Raw genomic sequence first — 22,412 nt, forward strand, 5'->3', positions numbered from 1 at the left:
GGTCAAATGGTAATTCTGTTTTAGATTCTTTGAGAAACTGCCAAACTACTTTCCACAATGGCTAAATTAATTTCCATTTCCACCAGCAGATATAGGCGTTCCCTTTTCTCTACAACCTTGCCAGCATCTGTTATTTTTTGACATTTTAATAATAGCCATTCTGGCCGGGCACGGTGGCTCATGCCTGTAATCCCAGCACTTTGGGAGGCCAAGGTGGGTGGATCATTTGAGGTCAGGAGTTTGAAACCAGCCTGGCCAACATGGTGAAACCCCTCCTCTACTAAAAGTACAAAAATTAGCTGGGCGTGGTGGCGGGTGCCTGTCATCCCAGCTACTCGGGTGGCTGACGCAGGAGAATTGCTTGAATCCGGGAGGCAGAGGTTGCAGTGAGCCAGCCAAGATCGTGCCACTGCACTCCAGCCTAGGTGCCAGAGCAAGATTCTGTCTCAAATAATAATAATAGCCATTCTGACTAGTGTGAGATGGTATCTCACTGTGATTTTCATTTGCATTTCTCTAATGACTAGTGGTGTTAATCATTTTCATATGCTTATTGGCCACATGTATGTCTTCTTTCGAAAAATATTCATGTCCTTTTCCCACTTTTTAATGGGGTTGTTTCTTTTCATGTAAATTTGTTTAAGTTTCTTATAGATTCCAGATATTAGATCTTTCTCAGATTCATAATTTGCAAATATTTTCTCCCATTGTGTAGGTTGTCTGTTTACAGCTGATAGTTTCTTTTGCAGTGCAGAATCTCATTAGTTTAATTAGGTCCCACTTGTTAATTTTTGCTTTGTTGCAATTGCTTTTGGCAGCTTCATCATGAAATCTTTGCCAGGTCCTATGTTCAGAATGCTATATATTCCCTAGGTTATCTTCCAGAATTTTTATGATTTTAGATTTTACATGTAAGTCTTTGATCCCTCTTGAGCTGATTTTTGTATATGGTGTGAGGAAGGAGTCCAATTTCAATCTTCTGCATTTGGATAGCCGGTTATCTCAGCACCATTTGTTGAATAGGGAGTCATTTCCCCATTGCTCATCTTGTTGTCTTTGTCAAAGGTCAGATGGCTGTAGGCATGTGGCATTATTTCTTGGCTCTATTCTGTTCCATTTATCAATGTGTGTGTTTTTGTACCAGTACCATGCTGTTTTGGTAACTGTGGCCTTGTTGTACAGTTTGAAGTTAGGTAATGTGATGCCTCCATCTTTGTTCTTTTTGCTTAGGATTGTCTTGGCTATTCAGGCTCTTTGTTGGTTTCACATGAATTTTTAAATATTTTTTCTAATTCTGTGAAGAATGTCATTGGTAGTTTGATACAAATAGCATTGAATCTGTAAATTACTTTGGGCAGTGTGGTGGTTTTAACAATACTGATTATTCCCGTCCATGAACATGGAATGTTTCTCCATTGGTGTCATCTCTGATTTCTTTCAGCAGTATTTCATAATTTTCATTGTAGAGCTCTTTCACCTCTTTGATTAACTATATTCCTGGATATTTTATTCTTTTGTGGCTATTGTGAATGGTATTGCAGTCTTGATTTGGCTATCAGGTTGGATGTTGTTGGTGTATGGAAATGTTACTTGTTTTTATACATTAATTTTGTATCCTGAAACTTTGCTGAAGTTGTTTATAAGATCAAGGAGCTTTTGAGCAGAGACTAGGGGGTTTTATACTTGTAGAATCATATCTGCAAACAGGGATAATTTGACTTCCTTTTTTCCTGTGTATATCCCCCCCCCCTTTTTTTTTCCTTCTGCATGATTGATTTGGCTAGGACTTCCAGTACTATGTCAAATAGGAGTGGTGAGACAGAATCCTTGTCTTGTTCTGGTTCTCAAAGAGAATACTTCCAGCTTTTGCCTGTTCAGAATGATGTTGACTATGGGCTTGTCATGAATGGCTCTTATGATTTTGATGTATGTTCCTTCAATGCCTAGTTTGTTGAGGATTTTTAATATGAAGGGATGTTGAATTTTATGAAAAGTCTTTTCTGCAACTATTGACAAGATCATATGGTTTTTGTTTTTAGTTCTGTTTATATGATGAATCACATTTACTGATTTGCATATGTTGAACCAACTTTGTATCACAGAGATAAAGCCTATTTAATTGTGATGGACTAGCTTTTTAATATGCTGCTGGATTCAGTTTGCTAGTATTTTGTTGAGGATTTTGGCATCTATGTTCAGCAAGGATATTGGCCTGGAGTTTTCTTTTTTTGGTTGTGTCTCTGCCAGGTTTGGGTATCAGAATGGTGCTGGCTTCATAGAATGAGCTGAGGATGAGTCCTTCCTGGTCATTTTTTTGGAATAGTTTCCGTAGAGATGGTACTACCTCTTTCTTATACATCTGGTCGAATTCAGCTGTGAATCCATCTGGTCCTGGGCTTTTTCTGGTTGGTAGGATTTTATTACTGATTCCATTTCAGAACTTGTTATTGGTCTGGTCAGGGATTTAATTTCTTCCTGGTTCAATCTTGGGAGTTTGTATGTTTTCAGGAATTTATCCATTTCTTCTAGGTTTTCTAGATTGTGTGCATAGAGATGTTCACAGTAGTCTCTGTGAATTTTTTTTTTTTTTTGTATTTCGGCGTGTCCCATGGTAAAATTCCCTTTGTCATTATGGTTGTGTTTATTTGGGGATCTTATCTCTTTTTTTCTTTATTATTCTCGCTAGCAGTCTATCTATCTTATTTATTCTTTCAAATAACCAATTGCTGGACTTGTTGATCTTTTGTTCATATATTGTGAAAAGTAGTGTGATGATTCCTGAAAGAACTAAAACAAGAACTACCATTCAACCCAGCAATTCCACTACTAGGTATATACTGAAAGGAATATAAATAATTCTACCATAAAGACACATGCACATGCATGTTCACTGCAGCACTATTCACAATAGCAAATACATGGAATCAACCTAAATGCCCAAAATGGTAGACTGGATAAAGAAAATGTGGTACATATACACCATGGAATACTGTGCAACCATAAAAAAACGAACAAGATCATGCCCTTTGCAGGAACATGGATGAAGCTGGAGGCCATTATCTTTAGCAAACTAATGCAGGAACAGAAAACTAAATACTGCATGTTCCCACTTAGAAGTGGTAGCTGAATGATGAGAACACATGAACACATAGAGGGGAACAACAGACACTGGGGCCTCCCTGAGGGTGGAGGGTGAGAGGAGGAAGAAGATCAGGAAAAATAACTGGTGGGTACTAGGCTTAATACTTTGGTGATGAAATGATCTGCACAACAAACCTCCATGACATGAGTTTACCTGTATAACAAACCTGCACATGTACCCCTGAACTTAAAATTAAAATAAATAAAATAAAATAACATTTCATAAAATTTTTTAAAACAGAAAACATGTTCATTCCCTGGCAACTCCACCAAAAAAAAAAAAAAAAAAAAAAAAAAGGAAAGAAAACATGGTTATATATACAATGGAATATTATTCAGCCATAAAAAAAAAGAATGAAATCCTATCATCTGCAGGAACATGGGTGGACCTGGGGGACATTATATTAAGTAAAATAAGCCAGGCACAGAAAGACAAATATCACGCATTCTCACTCATAATGGGAGTTAAAAAACTGATCTCATAAAAGTGGAAAGTAGAATGTTGGTTAGTAGAAGCTGTAATCCCTAGCAAGCTTCAACAGGGGAGCCAGTGCTTTCAGTCAGGGGGTGGCACCACGTGTCTTCAAGATGAAATGCCTCTTGGGGACAAACATGCTACTTTCACCAAGTACATAAGCTTTCTGCTTGTCATACTTAGGATTGAACATTGTTCATCCTTCAGAAGTACATCCTACTCAGATCTTGGGACAGTATGATCCCCCCATTTGGGGCATTTCCCTCATTTTTGGTTTGCATTGGGTTGCTGCTGGGAGAACCAAATGTCTGGCAGCTTCTTGGTCCCTTCAAAAAAAAAAAAATGTGCAGCTTCAGCCAGGCACAGTGGCTCATGCCTGTAATCCCATCACTTTGGGAGGCCAAGGTGGGCAGATCACCTGAGGTCAGGAGTTTGCCACCAGCCTAGTCAACATGGCAAAATTCCGTCTCTACAAAAATAAAAAAATTAGCCAAGTGTTGTGGCTTGTGCCTTGAGATACAGTGCAGTCTCTTGTCATCCACTGCTTCCTTATTAGAGAGGGTAGAACCAACACTAGCTAACATCACGGGCCATACAGGGTAAGTCCATCTTAACAATTTTTTTTTCTTTTTTTTTTGAGATGGAGTTTTGCTCTTGTTGCCCCAGGCTGGAGTGCAGTGGCCCAATCTCAGCTCACTGCAACCTCCGCGCCCACCCACCGTCCCCCATCCCGCCCCTGAGTTCAAGCAATTCTCCTGCCTCAGCCTTCCTAGTAGCTGGGACTACAATTGTGTGCCACCACACCCGGATAATTTTTGTATTTTTAGTAGAGACGGGGTTTCACTATATTGGCCAGGCTGGTCTTGAACTCCTGACCTCAAGTGATCCGTAAGCCTCAGCCTCCCAAAGTGCTGGGCGTACAGGTGTGAGCCACTGCACCCAGTCACAGATGCAGATTTCTTACACGCATGTATTGCATCATGGCGAAGTCTAGGCTATTAGCGTCCCCAGCACCCAAATAGTAAACACTGTACCCAATAGGTAACTTTTCAAGCCTCACCCCCTCCTGCCCACCCACCTTTCAAAGTCTACAATGTCTCTTGTTCCACTCTGTATGTCCAAGGGTATCCATTGTTTAGCTTCCATTTATAATTGAGAACATGTGTTATTTGACTTTCTGGTTTGACCTCTTTCACTTAGCATAATGGTCTCCAGTTCCATCCATGTTGCTACAAAAGACATGATTTCATTCTTTTTTATGGCTGAGTAGTATTCTATGTTATACATATGCCACGTTTTCTTTATCCAAACCTCTGTTGATGGGCTTAGATTGATTCCATAGCTTTGCTATTATGAATACTGCTACAATAAACATACAAGTGTAGGTGTCCTTTTTATAAAATGATTTCTTTCTTTTTTTTTTTTTCTTTTTTTGAGGTGCAGTCTCACTCTGTCGCCCAAGCTGGAGTGTGCAGTGGCACGATCTCGGCTCACTGCAACCTCTGCCTCCCTGGTTCAAGCGATTCTCCTGCCTCAGCCTCCCGAGTAGCTGGGACTACAGGCGTGTGCCACCATGCCAGGCTAATTTTTTGTATTTTTAGTAGAGACAGGGTTTCACCATGTTGGCCAGGCTGTTCTCAAACTCCTGACCTCAGGCGATCCGCCCTTCTCGACATCCCAAAGTGCTGGGATTACAAGGCATTAGCCATCACACCTTGTCTAAAATGATTTCTTTCTTTTGCTGTGAAGAAACTCTTTTAGTTTAAGTCCCATTTGTCTATTTTTTGTTTTATTGCATTTGTTTTTGAGGACTTCATCATAAATTCTTTGCCTAGGCCAGCGTCCAAAAGAATTTTTCCTAGGTTTTCTTCTAAAATTTTTATAGTTTCAGGTCTTAGATTTAGGTCTTTAATCCATCTTGAGTTCATCTTTGTATATGGTGAGAAATACCAGTCCAGTTTCATTCTTCAGCAAATGATTATCCAATCTTCCCAGAAATATTTATTGAATAAGATGTCCTTTCCCCAGTGTATATTTTTGCTGACTTTGTCAAAGATTAGTTGGTTGTAGGTAGGTGGCTTTATTTTTGGGTTTTCTATTCTGTTCCATTGATACATGTGTCTATTTTTATACCAGTACAATGCTGTTTTGGTTACTATAGGCTTGAAGTATAATTTGAAATCAGGTAATGTAATGCCTCCAGCTTTGTTCTTTTTGCTTGGAATTGCTTAAACTATTTGGGCTCTTTTCTGATTCTATATGAATTTTAGGATTGTTTTTTCTAATTCTGTGAAAAATGACGGTGTTTTGATAGAGATTGCATTCAATCTGTAGATTGCTTTGGACTGTATGTTCATGTCGATGCTGATTCCTCAAATCCATGAGCATGGGATATTTTTCCATTTGTTTATGTCATCTACAATTTCTTTCATTGGTGTTTTGTAGGTCTTCTTATAGAGATCTTTCATCTCCCTGGTTAAATATATTCCTATGTATTTTATTTTCTTTGTAGCTATTGCAAATGTATTGCCTCCTTGATTTGGTCCTTGGCTAGGTCGTTACTAATATGTGGACATGCTACTGATTTTTGTACATTAATTTTGTATCCTAAAACTTTACTGAATTCATTTCTCAAATCTAAGAGTTGTTTTTAGAGTCCTTAGGGTTTTCTAGGCATAAGATCATATCATCAGCAAACAGGGATAATTTGACTTCCTCTTTTCTAATTTGGATGCCCTCCATTTGTGTCTCTTGCCTGACTGCTCTGGCTAGGACTTCCAGTACTCTGTTGAATAAGAGTGGTGAAAGTGGCATTCTTGTCTTCTAGTTCTTAAAGAGAATGCTTTCATCTTTTCACCATTAAATGTTATGTTTGCTGTGGGCTTGTCATATGTAGCCTTTATTATGTTGAGGTATGTTGCTTCTATGCCTGATTTGTTGAGGATTTTTATCATGAAGAAATGCTGATTTTTATTGAATACTTTTTCTGCATCTATTGAGATAATCATATGGCTTTTGTCCTTCATTTTGTTGATGGAATGTATCACGTTATGGATTTGCATATGTTGAACCATTCTTGGATCCCCAGGTTAAATCCGACCCAATCATGGTATATGATCTTTTTGATGTGCTGTTGGATTTGATTTGCTAGTATTTTGCTGAGGCTTTGTGTATCTATGTGATTCAGGGATATTGATCTGTAGTTTTCTTTTTTGTTGTGTTCTTGTCTGATTTTGTTATCAGGATGATACTGGCCTCGTAGAATCAGTTAGGGAGAATTCCCTCCTCCTCAATTTTTTGGAATAGTTTTACAAGAATTGGTATTAGTTCTTTGTATACTTGGTAGGATTCATCTGTGAATCTATCTGGTCCTGGAACTTACTTTCTTGAAAGACTTTTTTTTGAGACGGAGTTTCACTCTGTCACCCAGGCTGGAGTGCAGTGGCATGATCCCGATTCACTGCAACCTCCACCTCCTGGGTTCAAGCGATTCTGCTGCCTCAGCCTCCCAAGTAGCTGGGATTACAGGCGTGCACCACCACGGCCAGCTAATTTTTGTATTTTTAGTACAGACGGGGTTTCACTGTGTTGACCAGGCAGGTCTTGAACTCCTGACCTCAAGTGATCCGCACACCTCAGCTTCCCAAAATGCTGGCATTACAGGCATGAGCCACCACACCCTGCCTTCTTGGGAAACTTTTAATTACTGATTCAATCTTGCTATTCATTATTGATCTGTTCAAGAGTTCTACTTCCTGGTTCAATCTTGATAGACTGTAACTGTCCAGAAATTTATTCATTTCCTCTAGATTTTCTAGTTTGTGAGGATATAGCTGTTCATAATAGTCTCTCATGATGTTTTGTGCTTCTATCCTATCAGTTGTAATGTCCCATTCTTCATTTCTGATTGTTTTTATTTTTATTTTCTCTTCTTTCCTGGGTTAGTCTAGCTAGTGGTTTATTAATTTTAACTTTTTGAAGATCCAATTTTTGTTTTGTTGATCTTTTTTATTGTTTTCGTGGTTTCTATTTCATTTAGTTCTGCTCTGATCTTTGTTATTTCTTTGGCTAACTTTGGGTTTGATTTGTTCTTTTTCTAGTTCCTTGAGGTGTGACATTGGTCTATAATTTGTGATCTTTCTACTGTTTTTTGAGATGGAGTCTCACTCTGTCACCCAGGCAGGAGTGCAGTGGCACAAACTCGGCTCACTACAACCTCTGCCTTCCAGGTTCAAGTCATTCTCCTACCTCAGCCTCCCGAGTAGCTGAGATTACAGGCATGCACCAACATGCCTTGCTAATTTTTGTATTTTTTAGTAGAGACAGGGTTTCTTCATACTGGCCAGGCTGGTCTCGAACTCCCGACCTCAAGTGATCCACCGCCTCAAGTGCTGGGATTACAGCTGTGAGCCACCATGCCTGGCCCTTTCTACTTTTTTGATGTAGGCATTCAGTGCTATAAACTTCCCTATTAGTACTGCTTTTGCTGTATCCCACAGACTTTTGTGTTGTGTTTTCATTTTTATTCATTTCAAACTTTTTAAAAATTTCCAGCTTAATTTTTTTGCTGACCTGGTGATCTTTCAAGAGCATGCTGTTTAATGCCCATGTATTTATACCATTTCCAAAGTTCCTCCTAGTATTGATGGAATGGAATCCTTTTCTAGCTTTATCCACTGTGGTCTGAGACGATACTTGATATAATTCTGATTTTTAAAAAATTTGTTAAGGTACGTTTCATGGCTTAATATATGGTCTATCTTGGAGAATATACCATGTGCTGATGAAAAGAATGTATATTCTGTAGTTGTTGGGTAAAATGTTTTATAAGTGTCTGTTGAGTCCATTGGGTTAAAGTCCAATTTAAGTCTGTGTTTGTCCATTTTTGCATCACTATAAAGGAACACCCAAGCCTCGGTAATTTATAAAGAAAAGTGGTTTAATCAGCTCACAGTTCTGCAGGCAGAACATGAAGCATGGCACTGGCATCTGCTACTGATAAGGGTCTCAGGAAGCTTACAATCATGGTGGAAGGCAATGGAGGAGCCAGTGTATCACACTGGCAAGAGATGGAAGGGGGTGGTCCCAGGCTCTTTTAAACAACCAGATCTCATTTAAACTGAGTGAGAACCCACTCATCACCAAGGGGATGGCACTAAGTCATTCATGAGGGATCTGCCCCTATGATCTGATACCTCCCTCTAGGCCCTACCTCCAACATAGGGGATCACATGTCCACATAAGATATGGAGGGGACACACATCCAAAGCATATGAAAGGCTAATGTTTCTTTGCTAATTTTGTCTCTCAATGATCTGTTTAGTGTATGAGTGGGATATTGAAGCTCCCCACTGTTATTGTATTCTGTATATCTCATTCTTTAGGTCTAGTTGTATTTGTTTGTAAATTTAGGGGTTGTGATGTTCGGTGCATATATATTCAGCACTGTTATATTCTCTTGCTAAATTGATCCCTTTATCATTATATAATGACCTTCTTTGTTTTGTTTTTATTTTTAATGTTTTTTATTTAAAATCTGTTTTAACTGGTATAAGATATAGCTATTCCTGCTTGTTTGGTTTTTGTTTGCATGGAATATCTTTTTCCATCTATGTACTTTCAGTCTATATGTGTCTTTACAGGTAAAGTGAGTTTCTTATAGGCAGCATATAGTTGCATCATGGTTTGTGTGTGTGTGTGTGTGTGTTTGTTTGTTTTGAGATGAGTTTTGCTCTTGTTGCCCAGGCTGGAGGAGTGCAATGGCATGATCTCGACTCACTGCAACCTCTGCCTCCTGGGTTCAAGCAATTCTCCTGCCTCAGCCTCCCAGGTAGCTGGGATTACAGGCATATGCCATCACACCCAGCTAATTTTTGTATTTTTAGTAGACACAGGGTTTCTTCATGTTGGTCAGGCTGGTCTCAAGCTCCCAACCTCAGGTGATCCACTCGCCTTGGCCTCCCAAAGTGCTGGGCATCATGTTGTTTAAAGTATTCCGCCAATACATATCTTGTAAGTGAAGCATTTAATCCATTTATTCAAGGTTAATATTGATATGCAAGGCTTTATTCTTGTCATATTGTTAATTGTTTTTAAGTTGTTTTATATGATAAATTATTTGTTTCTTTCTTTTTCTCTTTTTGTCATTGTGGTTTGATGAGATTCTCCCATGTTGCCACTTGATTCTTTTCTCTTCCTCATTTATGAGGTTGTTTTTATAAGAAATGTGAGTTTTATTTTTCTGTGTGTTTTCATGACGCTGAGTGTTGACCTTTCATTTCCATATTTAAGACCCATTTGAGCATCTCCCATAGGAACAGGCTAGTGTTGACAAGTTTACTCACCATTTGCTTCTCTGGAAAAGATTTTATTTCTCCTTCATTTATGAAGCTTATTCTGCCAGAACATAAAATTTTTGGCTGACAGTACTTTTCTTTCAGCAGTTGGAAATGCCATTCTCTTCTTTTCTAGCCTATAAGGTTTCCACTGAAAAGTCTGCTGTTAGTCTGATGAGTTTTCTTAATAGGTAACTAGATGCTTTTCTCTTGCTAATTTTAAAATTCTTTCTTTCTTCTTGACTTTAGACTTTCTAAATGTACTATTATGTGAAGTTCTTTTTGCAATGTATTTGCTGGGGCTCTGTAGCTGGATGTCTAACTCTCTTGCTAGATGTGGAAGTTTTCATCAATTACTTCCTAAAAATAGGTGTTCTAATTTTTTAAAATCTCTCTTCCCCCTTGGAAATACCAAAAATGCATAAGTTTGGTCACACTATGTAGTCCCAGATATCTCAAAGTCTTTGATTATTCTTTTTTATTTATTTTTATTTTGTCAGACAGGACATTTCAAAAGACCTGTCTTCAAGTTCTTAGATTCTTTTTTTTTCTTCTAATTTTAGAGATAGGGTTTCACTATGTTGCCCAAACTGGCCTTGAACTCTGACCTCAAGGAATCCACCTACCTTGGTCTTCCAAAGTGCTGGGATTACAGGCATGAGCCACTGCACCCAGCCATGTTCTGAGGTTCTTTCTTCTGCTTGGTCCAGTCTACTATTGAAGCTTTTGAATATATTCTGTATTCCCTTCATTGAATTTTTTTAGTTCAAGAGTTTCTGCTTGTTTTTTTTTTAAAGTTATTTATCTCAGTAAATTTCTCATTCGTTTCCTGGACTGATTTTCTAATTCTTTGTATTGATTTTCAAATTTCTCTTGCATCTTGTAGGGCTTTATAAAATCAGTATTTTGAATTCTTTATCTGGCATATTGAGGGATTCTTTTTGATTGGGATCTGTTGCTGGACAATTGTGGTCCTTTGATGATGTCACATTTTTCTCCTTTTTCATGTTTCCTGTGTCCTTTCACTGATATCTGCAAATCTTGTGTAGCAGTAGCTTGTTCAAGTTTTTTTAATTGCCCTGTAGGAGAAAATTTTTTTCCTGAAAAATATATGCATGTTGTTAGTTGAGTAGGATACTTTGGCTTTGATTCTGGGTGCCTATGGTAGTGTGATCTTAGTATGACTTCATAGGCAGTACCCAGGGTCACTGGTATCTTTGATTTCCTTGGTAGCTTAGAGTACAGTTATTACTTGAGATTGGGGAGAAATTTAGCTGGGTGTTGGATGCCAACTGAGCCCATCTTTGGGCCCTGGTGGTGGCAGCAGCTTGGAGAGTGTGGCTGAGCCCCAGAGCAGTCTACTGGCTTTGGTATTAGTGAGTCCTGGGAGGCTGATTCTTGAGCTTCCTAGTGGCTTGCTTAGAGGAGTCATGGGAGTTGGGGGACAGGGATGTGGGCAAGTTCTCAGGCCCCTGGGAAGCACAACCTGGTGTGATATGGGTGATGGCAGTAGTGGTGGTGGAGCAATCCACTAGGACCCAGGCAGTCCATGTTGGTGTTGCTGGTAGATGCAATGGGTTGGGTGGGCTACTCCCCAGTCCCACAGCATCCTGTAGCAGGGTAGTGGTATTGACCTAAGTGTGCTTAGGAGAGCTCGTTCTCCCCTGTGCCTCCCCCATCTGGGTGGCGGCTACAGTGGCATCACCTCAGACTTGGCAAAAAGGGGGACAGAGCCCAACGTTAAACTCTTACGATTGTGCCAGCTGTGGGCTTGTGACCAAAGAGGACAGGCCTCTCTCTGGTAAGCAGTATGGACAAGAAGTTGTGGGGAGTGGGGTCTGCTCAAGTCTCCCTGTCACAGCAGCCCATAGCAGGGTCGGGGAAATTGTCCCAGGTATATGTAAAGGAGCTTTGTTTCCCTGTCCCTCTTTGGCCAGGTAGTGGCTGCAGCCAGGTCAACTCAAACTGGGCCTGAGGGCAGGGCACAGCACAGTATTAAACTCTCAAAATGGTTCCTTGGGCCTGCAACCAGGGTAAGAAGCTGTGGGGAATGTGGTTCACTCACATCTCAGTCTCAACAGCAGCCCGCAGCAAGGCAGAAAGGACCCTCCTATGGGTGCCTGGGAGTGCTGGGTCTCCTCTATACTTACTTGAAGCAGCACAGCGGCAGCAACCATTTCTATAGATCTCCAGTATCCAGGTTCTCAAAACGGCACTCAGCTGAGGCTGCTCTAGGCTCAAATGGGATTCCATGTGGGTTCCATTTTCCAGGGCAATGTCTCTGCACAATCTTTAGGGAGCTCCGTATGTCAGGCCCAAGACCCAAGTGGGTTGAGGGTTTCTACCATAGCCAAGATCATAAAAGCCCATTTCAAAGTGTGGAGCCCTGGGAGTTTCTCTCTTATAATTTCCCCTCATCCAGGAGCCACTCTCAGCTTTCAGTCAATCCCCTCTCCTTACTCACTTCCGGTGCTTCCCATCTTTTCTCTGTTGAATCCCTTCTCTTCTCTGATGAATTCCAGCATTCTCTCCTAGATAATCTGTTTAAAATGGAGTTCCTCTCCACAAAGAAGGCCATGCTACCTGCATCTGGTCAGCCATCTTGATCACCTTTCTACATTTAAAGAGACACAGCATGTTAAAAAAAAAAAAAATTAGTTCCCTTACAAATTGTTGTTTACCTAGCCCTCCCCGTCAAGAAGTGGTCTGCATTTTAAAGGATTTTAATAAGATGAAAAATATTGTAGAATAAATTTGCAGTGACCCCACCTCCCATTCTTCCTGTGGTAAGAAAGACCAAAAGCTATTTTTTTCTTTTTTCTTTTCTTTTTTTTTTTTTTTAAAGGAAACCCCTTTCTCCTAACTCCCTTCAGAATCTGCTGCTTTTTTTCACTCCCCAGTGATTTCAGGGAATTGGGTTGTTAAAAATGTTTTCTTCAGAGCTAATAGTTTTTATTCATGGGATGCTTGCTCCAAAAGAAGCTACTCAACCATTACCAGAAGAAACTCTTCATCAGTGCACTTGGCAGCTGACATCTTCGTCCCCTTAAAAAATAAAAATTAAAAAAAAATTTTTTTTAAGTTGTTCAGAAATGGTGGCTCAAACCTGTAATCCCAACACTTTGGGTGGCTGAGGCGGGCAGATCACCTGAGGTCAGGAGTTCAAGAGCAGCCTGGCCAACATGGTGAAACACCGTCTCTTCAAAAGTACAAAAATTAGTCGGGCATGATGGTGGATGCCTGTAATCCCAGCTGCTCAGGAGGCTGAGGCAGGAGAATTGCTTGAAGCCAGGAAGCAGAGGTTGCAGTGGACCGAGATCGCGCCATTGCACTCCAGCCTGGGCGACAGAGCAAGACTCCGCCTCAAACAAAAAAAGCTGCTCATCCCTGTCATCTATCCAACTTCTTTCCCATCTCTGGGCTCTAAGTCCTGCCATTTTCCTGGTAGGCAGGAACTTCATGGCCATGGATGTGAGCTGTCCAAACACTCAGAAAAAAAGAATCTTGACTTTCTTCTCTTCTTTGACCTCCTTTACTCTATTTCAGCCAACATTCCCATAGCCCCACCCTAATCCTTGTCATCACTCTGAAATGTGAAACACACACATTTCACTCTCTGACCACAACCACTAGTACCCCAACTCCCCCACTGCTTCATTGACAATGGCCTGAGGGGTATACTGGCCAACTAGGTCGTTGGTTAAGGTTCCGAAGAGTGCAAACACTATAGAAGGTCAAGTCTCCCTCCTATTAAAAGACTTTTTTTCTAACATTTTGAAAACTTTTGTTACATGTTTACAAGGAAGTATTTGAAGAAGAGATTACAGGCAGTTTTTCTAATGTTTCATAAAGAAAAACAGGTGGGGCCTGGCAGTCCAAAGTGGTGATTAACAGCATGAAATTTACTTTCACAGCCAGGCGTGGTAGCTCACACCTGTAATCCCAGCACTTTGGGAGGCCGAAGTGGGTGGATCACCTGAGGTCAGGAGTTTGAGACCAGCCTGACAAACATGGTGAAACCCCGTCTCTACTAAAAATACAAAAATTAGCTGGGCATGGTGGCTGGAATCCCAGCTACTTGGGAGGCTGAGGCTGGAGAATCACTTGAACCCAGGACACAGAGGTTGCAGTGAGCCGAGATCGCACCATTGAACTCCAGCCTGGGCAACGAGAGTGAAAGAGCAAAGCTCCATCTCAAAAATAAAAAAAAAGAAAGAAAGAAAAGAAAGAAGGAAAGAAAGAAAGAAGGAAAGAAAGAAAAGAAAGAAAGAAAGAAAGAAAGAAATTTACAGTCACACAAGACCATACTAAGACTCTACCCTCATTAGCTGTGGAATGCGGAAGCAAGTCACTTGCAACCAACTTTGGAGGCCTTACCTAACTCATTTGCAAAATGGAGATGATAATGCCAACCTCACAGTCTTGCAATGAGGAGTTTAACTAAGATTATGCTCATAAAAAGCTTCCCACAGTTCTGGGGTTTTCTTCAAGCAGATAAATGGAGCTGGGCTAGGACTGTTTTAATCCAAACACAGATGAGCACAGGAAAATATCAGATGTTCACATGTATGCAACATGGCCCACAAGCCTGCATACAGACACCAGAATGCACACATGAGAACATCCACATACTTATATGTAGTCACCCAATTGTGAATGTATACACACAAATATGAATATGCAGCATTCATCTTGTTTTACACAGAAATGCACATCATAGACACCCCTAAATCATGTGTGCACACATGCTGTATGCAGAGACAGACACAAAGATTGGCAAGCATTGAGAAACAGTGGCACACCCTGTCAGGCACACACACACATGTGCATGTGCAGACATAAATTGGAATGGATACCCATTATCAAGCACAAACATACACCCCACAAAGCCTGGTGCACACATAAATTCATGTATCAACATGGACATACAGAAACATACATGCACATAGACACTACCAGAATGACACACAGACAGTTGAATAAATGAGGATAAACATGGCAGAGGCATCCAGGAGAACTCACTGGACAAAATGGCACAAAATACAAAGATGCAGGAGCACACAGGGTGATTGAGGGAAACATTGACTTGCAGGGAAGGAGAAAGAGAAGATAGAAAGACAGGATCCAAGACAACGGTAGACAGACAGGTGGGCAAAGTCCTGTGCAGGGCTCCAGGGCCAACCAGAATAGCCTGAGAGTCTAATGCTGGCCTGTCCTTCCACAGATACTGCCTAACTCAGCACCACACTCCAGGAGGCCATGAAGGATTAATTTCCTATTCACAGCTCCATGGGGTAAAGCTTGGCTGTGCTGAGGAAGGGGTGGGGAAAGAGGTTCCCAAAGACTCTGTCCTTTTCCTCCTTCCCAAAGGAAAAGATTTGTGAGCTTTAGACTAGAGAATGTAAAAGAAAGGAATGTGTTTAGGGAACATCTTATCCATCCGCTTCACCCTACAGATGAAAGAGAACAACTACTATTCATTGAGCACTTACTGCCATGTACCTCACCTGCATTAACACATATACTTCTCCCCTAAATAGCTGAAGAGGTAAGAGCTGTTCTTGGCTCCATAAGGCTCAGAGATAAAGTCAGCTATTCAAGGCCACACAACAAAGAAGGGATAAGGTTAGCATTCCAATCCAGGCCTTAATCATTGTACCATCCATCCAGAAAAGGAAACTGAGGCCAAGCAAAGGAAAGGGATCTTCCTGGGTTTTCCACTAACTTGGGTACAGTGAAAGGCTGTACCTAAGACACTGCCCACTGGGACAAGTCCCTCCCACATGATTTCAGACACCATTCTCTCACTCCATGCTCTAGGGTAATCAATAAGTCCAAAATTGATTGACCGCTATGTCCACAAATACTAGAGTTCTCCCAACCAGTCTCTCCCCACCCCCTCCCTGGCCAGGTCATGGCAACCTGCTGATCACTCAGTGCACTTCCTAGTGCCAACCTCACTGAGAAACAAAGTTCCCGAATTTCTATCTCCCACCTTTTTAAGGAACTAGAAGGAAAAGGAGGAGCCCAGGCTTGGGGCCAGCCCAGGTGCAGGCTGGTGACCAGGATTAGAGGGATTGATATCTGTCAAGCTGGTGCTAACCCTCCTTCCCACCTCTTCCCCTCCAAAATCAACAAACAACTTTCCTCTCTCCGCTTTGTTCTCTGACCTTTGTTCCCTCCACACAGGTCTCAGAGCTCAGCATCCTAGAACACTTTGAGCAAGATGTCAGTGCTGGGGGGGCCAACCTCACCCACCTCCACTTGTCCACAATTGGTGACCTAGAGGAGAGGTGCAACCCTGGAAGGACCAACCATCAGAGCCTGTCCTGTGGCCATCTGCGGCCCCTCTCAGGGTCTGGCTGAGGCTCATCTCAGGCCCACATAGGACCAATATCAACACCTGCCTCATGCTCATGTCAGAGCCCACTGGGACCAACCTCAGACCCTATATGGTGCCACCCTTATGCCCTCCTGAAGCAGGACACTCATATGCCCTCAATGACACCTGAAACAACACACAGAGCCCTCTTGGCAACAAATATGACTTCAATATTCTCCTGGTGTCAAGTTCAGTGCCAACTTGTTTCCCATCCTCGCATACACCTGGGGGCAGTCCCAAAGCCAACACGATGCCTTTCCCTCCCTGGACACACCTGATGCTGATATCAGAACCCGCCAATGTCATCAGTGTGTCCACTGCTGATGCCAGTCTCAGCACTCACCTCCTGCTAAGCCTGCCCGCACTTGACTCCCAGGGTGATCTAGGCCAGTCAATGAAGGGGGGCGAGGAGAAAGTTCACATCCCAGCTCCCTCACTTACTCCCTGTGTGACCTCACTCAAGAGGATTTATGGAGTCTAGATCTGCTCATCTTCAAAATGAGGATGATCACGATGAACCAACCTCACTGTTACAAAGATTCAACCAGATCATACACACCTAGACTTAATCTTCCCATATACGACCATGCTCACCAAAGGGTAACTGTCCTGTTTACTAAGGAAGAATTTCCCTGAGGGAAGGACAGGAGGGCTACTCATCCCTTCTCCACTCACACCCACCCCAGGATCTGCCTCTGTGCCTAATACTGGAGTTTACCCCAATCTCTTCTGCGATTGTTCCCTCTGCCTGCTAATAGTAGTAGCCCCTGACAAAGCAGGAATCACCCTTAAAGGAGACTTAACTCACCCTCAGATGTGATCTTCTCTTCCCAAACACTCCCTTTCCACTGGCAGGAAAACCAAATCCAGAAAGTGGAACTAAGGATGCAGAGCAGGAGAGATGGGAGTTCAGGGCCACTCATGCATGTCCCCTGCCCACTGTCTGTTTTCTGTCCTCCATAGACCTTTATATAAAATGAGAAACATAAACAACAATCATAATATATATATATATTTTTTTGGTTATGTTTTTTTTTTTTTCTTTTTTATTGATCATTCTTGGGTGTTTCTCGCAGAGGGGGATTTGGCAGGGTCACAGGACAATAGTGGAGGGAAGGTCAGCAGATAAACAAGTGAACAAAGTTCTCTGGTTTTCCTAGGCAGAGGACCCTGCGGCCTTCCGCAGTGTTTGTGTCCCTGGGTACTTGAGATTAGGGAGTGGTGATGACTCTTAACGAACATGCTGCCTTCAAGCATCTGTTTAACAAAGCACATCTTGTACCGCCCTTAATCCATTCAACCCTGAGTGGATACAGCACATGTTTCAAAGAGCACAGGGTTGGGGGTAAGGTCACAGATCAACAGGATCCCAAGGCAGAAGAATTTTTCTTAGTACAGAACAAAATGAAAAGTCTCCCATGTCTACCTCTTTCTACACAGACACGGCAACCATCCGATTTCTCAATCTTTTCCCCACCTTTCCCCCCTTTCTATTCCACAAAACCGCCATTGTCTTCATGGCCCATTCTCAATGAGCTGTTGAGTACACCTCCCAGATGGGGTGGTGGCCGGGCAGAGGAGCTCCTCACTTCCCAGTAGGGGCGGCCGGGCAGAAGCGCCCCTCACCTCCTGGATGGGGCGGTTGGCCGGGCGGGGGGCTGACCCCCCCACCTCCCTCCCGGACGGGGCGGCTGGCCAGGCGGGGGGCTGACCCCCCACCTCCCTCCCGGACAGGGCGGCTGGCCGGGCAGAGGGGCTCCTCACTTCCCAGTAGGGGCGGCCGGGCAGAGGCGCCCCTCACTTCCCCGACGGGGCGGCTGGCCTGGTGGGGGGCTGACCCCCCCACCTCCCTCCCGGACGGGGCGGCTGGCCGGGCAGAGGGGCTCCTCACTTCCCGGTAGGGGTGGCCGGGCAGAGGCACCCCTCACCTCCCGGACAGGGCGGCTGGCCGGGCGGGGGGCTGACCCCCCCACCTCCCTCCCGGACGGGGCGGCTGGCCGGGCGGGGGGCTGACCCCCCCACCTCCCTCCCGGACGGGGTGGCTGGCCGGGCGGGGGGCTGACCCCCCACCTCCCTCCCGGACGGGGCGGCTGGCCGGGCAGAGGGGCTCCTCACTTCCCAGTAGGGGCGGCCGGGCAGAGGTGCCCCTCACTTCCCCAATGGGGCGGCTGGCCCGGCGGGGGGCTGACCCCCCCACCTCCCTCCCGGACGGGGCGGCTGGCCGGGCAGGGGGCTGACCCCCCCCACCTCCCTCCCAGACAGAGCGGCTGGCCGGGCAGAGGGGCTCCTCACTTCCCAGTAGGGGCGGCCGGGCAGAGGCGCCCCTCACCTCCTGGACGGGGCGGCTGGCCAGGCGGGGGGCTAACCCCCCCACCTCCCTCCCAGACAGAGCGGCTGGCCGGGCAGAGGGGCTCCTCACTTCCCAGTAGGGGAACTCAGACCTCTGAGTTGACTCTCTCCCCAACCCCCTTCTCCCGCCACACCTGCAGGCGCCAATATCGATCCCACCTTCTTCCTGAGCCGCACCGTCTCCAATGTCATCAGCTCCATTGTCTTTGGGGACCGCTTTGACTATGAGGACAAAGAGTTCCTGTCACTGTTGCGCATGATGCTGGGAAGCTTCCAGTTCACGGCAACCTCCACGGGGCAGGTAACCGGCTGCAGCCCGCCAGTGATGCCCCTACCACAACCTGCCAACTGCTCCCCTACCTGGAGACAGGTGCCCCAAACTCCCACCCCCCTCCAGACAGTGTCTCCTCAAAATCAGCCCCCGATATTGGACAACTGGACAGTTGCACCAGAACCCAGGAGGGATGCCCAATACCCAGTCTCCAAGGACACCTGGATAGCTCAACAGATGCTCCCCAAAACAGAGCCTGCTGGCAGGATGCATACCCTCAGCTCAGCTCTCTCACCTGGGCACATGTTCCCATCCCCAACTTACCGTAATTTGTAACAGGTGCTCCCTACCCAGTTCTTCTGAATATTTTAACACCTGGACAAGTGACTGCATCAACCTGCCTCCTGCATACCTGAACACCTGGTGCTGCAAAATCCAGCCCATCATAATCATTTCACATCTACACAAATGTCCCAGATTAGCCCACTGGAATATCTGGCCAAGCGCCCTCTACTTCACCCACTTAAATACCTGAAAACATGGACAGCTGCCCTAACCAATACCCTAAACACATAAATATCTAGACAGATTATTCCCTGATACCCAAATAAGTGTTCCCCAACCCTTTCCAATCACACATCTTACAGAGGTGCTCCCAGTGCATCCCACTTGGATAGGTAAACACCTCAACAGGTATCCCCTCCACTTCAACATCTTCACCAGCCCCACTTTAATACCTGAACACCTGAACAAAAGCCCCCAATCCAGACCCAGTAAGTATCTGGATAGCTGTCTCCAACCAAGCCTACTTGAATGCCTAAATACCTAGACAGGTGCCACTCACCTCATACCAGCCCCACCTGAAGAGCTAAACACCTGGACAGGTGTCTTCCAACTCAACTTCACTTGAATATCTGAACACCTAGATGTGTGCTCCAATCCAGCCTCGTTTAAATACCTGAAACCTGGATATATGTCTCAGTTCTTCTCACCTAAATTACTAGACCGTGGCCCTGGCACCTAATCCACGTGAAAACTTAGATATAAGTTTCCATCCAACCCCACTGAAATACCTAAACACCTGGACAGATGCCTTTAACTCAGTTCCTTCCTTGCTATGAAACAAATCCCCATTCCCATCAGCTCCTGCCCCGTGACAGCTGTCCTTCCCTTCCCATCCTCTCTCTGCAACCCCAGCTCTATGAGATGTTCTCTTCGGTGATGAAACACCTGCCAGGACCACAGCAACAGGCCTTTAAGGAGCTGCAAGGGCTGGAGGACTTCATTGCCAAGAAGGTGGAGCACAACCAGCGCACTCTGGATCCCAATTCCCCACGGGACTTCATCGACTCCTTTCTCATCCGCATGCAGGAGGTACACCCCAGCAGCCAGTGCAGGCAGGTGCAAAGCCAGGGAGAGGGAAATCAGGATGGGAGTGGGGTGGGCAGACGACACAGGCCCATTCAAATTAGCCCTCGTCATAATAATCCTCACAATTGGCCGGGCGCGGTGGCTCACGACCTGTAATCCCAGCACTTTGGGAGGCCGAGGCAGGTGGATCACCTGAGGTCAGGAGTTCGAGACCAGCCTGGCCAACATGGTGAAACCCCGTCTCTACTAAAAATACAAAAATGAGCTAGGCATGGTGGCATGCACCTGTAATCCCAGCTACTCAGGAGGCTGAGACAGAAGAATTGTTTGAACCCGGGAGGCAGAGGTTGCAGTGAGCCGGGATCATGCCACTGCACTCCGGCCTGAGTGACAGAGCAAGACCATGTAAAAAAAAAAAAAAAAAAAAAAAAAAAAAAAAAATCCTGACAATCCCAACTACATCAACCACTGCTGTTCCATCTACTGAGCCCTCACCCACAAGCACGACTTGCACACGTGCATTAGAATAGCAAGCACTTCTACAGCACTACCATGTGCCAGGCACTGCGTTAAGTGCTTTAAGATAGTCCGCCATGGAACACTCATAACAGCTCTTGAAGGAGGTTCAATCATGGCCCCAATTGTACAAATGAGGAAACTGAGGCCCAGAGAGTTTAAGTGTCTTAACTGAGGTCACACAGTGAGGAAGTCATGGTCCCCCAAGCTCAAACCCTGGTCTCTCTGAGCCGAAAGCTGGTGCTTTTAGCCACCATGCTCTCTAACCGTTCATGTCCTGGTTAGCAGACACACCTCTGTGGACAGGTGACCTGGCTTTACATTGCAGGGTCCCCGCCTACCTCTGGATGTCAGCCTCCCGTGTGGGAAGGCTTTAGGGAGTCCAAAGCTCAGGGAGAAAGGATCAAGGGAGGGATTCCTCCACAGTAAGTTTCAAGATTTTTAGGGAAGGAACAGGATGCTGTTGCTTAAAATTCTGTGCTTGTATCTCAGAAAAACTCTTTTTTTCTGACTCTTCATCTTGCCATCTCTGTACTACTTTCTCTTCGTCTCCCCTCATCCTTCTCTTTCCAAATATCCCTATCATTAAAAAAGTAACAGACTGGGCAACATGGCAAAACCCCGTCTGCACAAAAAAATGGCCAGGCATGGTGGTGCATGCCTGCGGTCCCAGCTACTAAGGAGGTTGAGGTGGGAGGATAGCTTGAGCCCAGGGTGGGCAGAGGTTGCAATGAGCCGATATCACAGCACTGCACTCCAGCCTGGGTGACAGAATAAGACCGTGTCTCAAAAAAAAAATGAATTAATTTTTTAACAATTAACAAGTGAGCCTGCATAGTCATGTGCATGTATGTGCAGTTCCAGCTACTCAGGAGACTGAGGCTGGAGGATTCCTTGAACCCAGGAGTTGGAGTCCAGCCTGTGCAACTTAGCAAGACCAAGTCTGTATAAGAAAAAAAAAAAAACCAACAGACAGCTAAGTTGATAATTAAAAGATAGATGGTCAGCGAGGTAAAGAAGGTGAGAAGGAAGAGCATTTTGGGCAAAGCCAGCAGCCAGGGCAAGGGCTGGAACCTGGAGCGAGTTTGGCAAATCTAGGGTCCCTCTTTCCACCTTTGGTCTGGACCAAAGAGAGGTAGCTCCAAAGGAAAAGCCCTAGAAGGGCCCCAAGAGCATGGAGAGTGAGCTTGGTCTAAACCGCCCGCTCCCTGCAGGAGGAGAAGAACCCCAACACAGAGTTCTACTTGAAGAACCTGGTGATGACCACCCTGAACCTCTTCTTTGCGGGCACTGAGACCGTGAGCACCACCCTGCGCTACGGCTTCCTGCTGCTCATGAAGCACCCAGAGGTGGAGGGTAAGGCTGGAAAGGGAGGAAAGTGAAGGGCCCCAGACCCTCAAAACTCCCCTGAGCCTGGTGCAGTGTACCCATCTATCCCAGATCCCAGGACCCTGAGACGTGCCTTGCTGTCCAGAGACAGGACGATATTCAGCTGATAGGCATCAGCTGAGTCTCATTAGCTATTAAAATATTGAAAATGTCTGCACTGATTGGTCAGTCACTCCTCTCCCA

The 22,412-nt window shown here is 44.5% G+C and overlaps 1 protein-coding gene across 1 annotated transcript in view; it reads left to right on the forward strand.

The window, feature by feature from the left end:
• LOC101058187 (cytochrome P450 2A13) overlaps nt 1-22,412 on the forward strand; it is a 29,242-nt gene that overhangs the window by 4,860 nt on the left and 1,970 nt on the right. Inside the window, exons 2-5 of the mRNA XM_054672926.2 lie at nt 16,141-16,228; nt 18,823-18,983; nt 20,151-20,327; nt 22,055-22,196. Of these exons, the coding sequence (XP_054528901.1) occupies nt 16,141-16,228; nt 18,823-18,983; nt 20,151-20,327; nt 22,055-22,196 (568 nt within the window). The remainder of the gene's footprint in view (nt 1-16,140; nt 16,229-18,822; nt 18,984-20,150; nt 20,328-22,054; nt 22,197-22,412) is intronic.

The sequence above is a fragment of the Pan troglodytes genome, chromosome 20 (genome assembly GCF_028858775.2).
Source record: "Pan troglodytes isolate AG18354 chromosome 20, NHGRI_mPanTro3-v2.0_pri, whole genome shotgun sequence".
In the NCBI taxonomy this organism is placed as follows: domain Eukaryota; kingdom Metazoa; phylum Chordata; class Mammalia; order Primates; family Hominidae; genus Pan; species Pan troglodytes.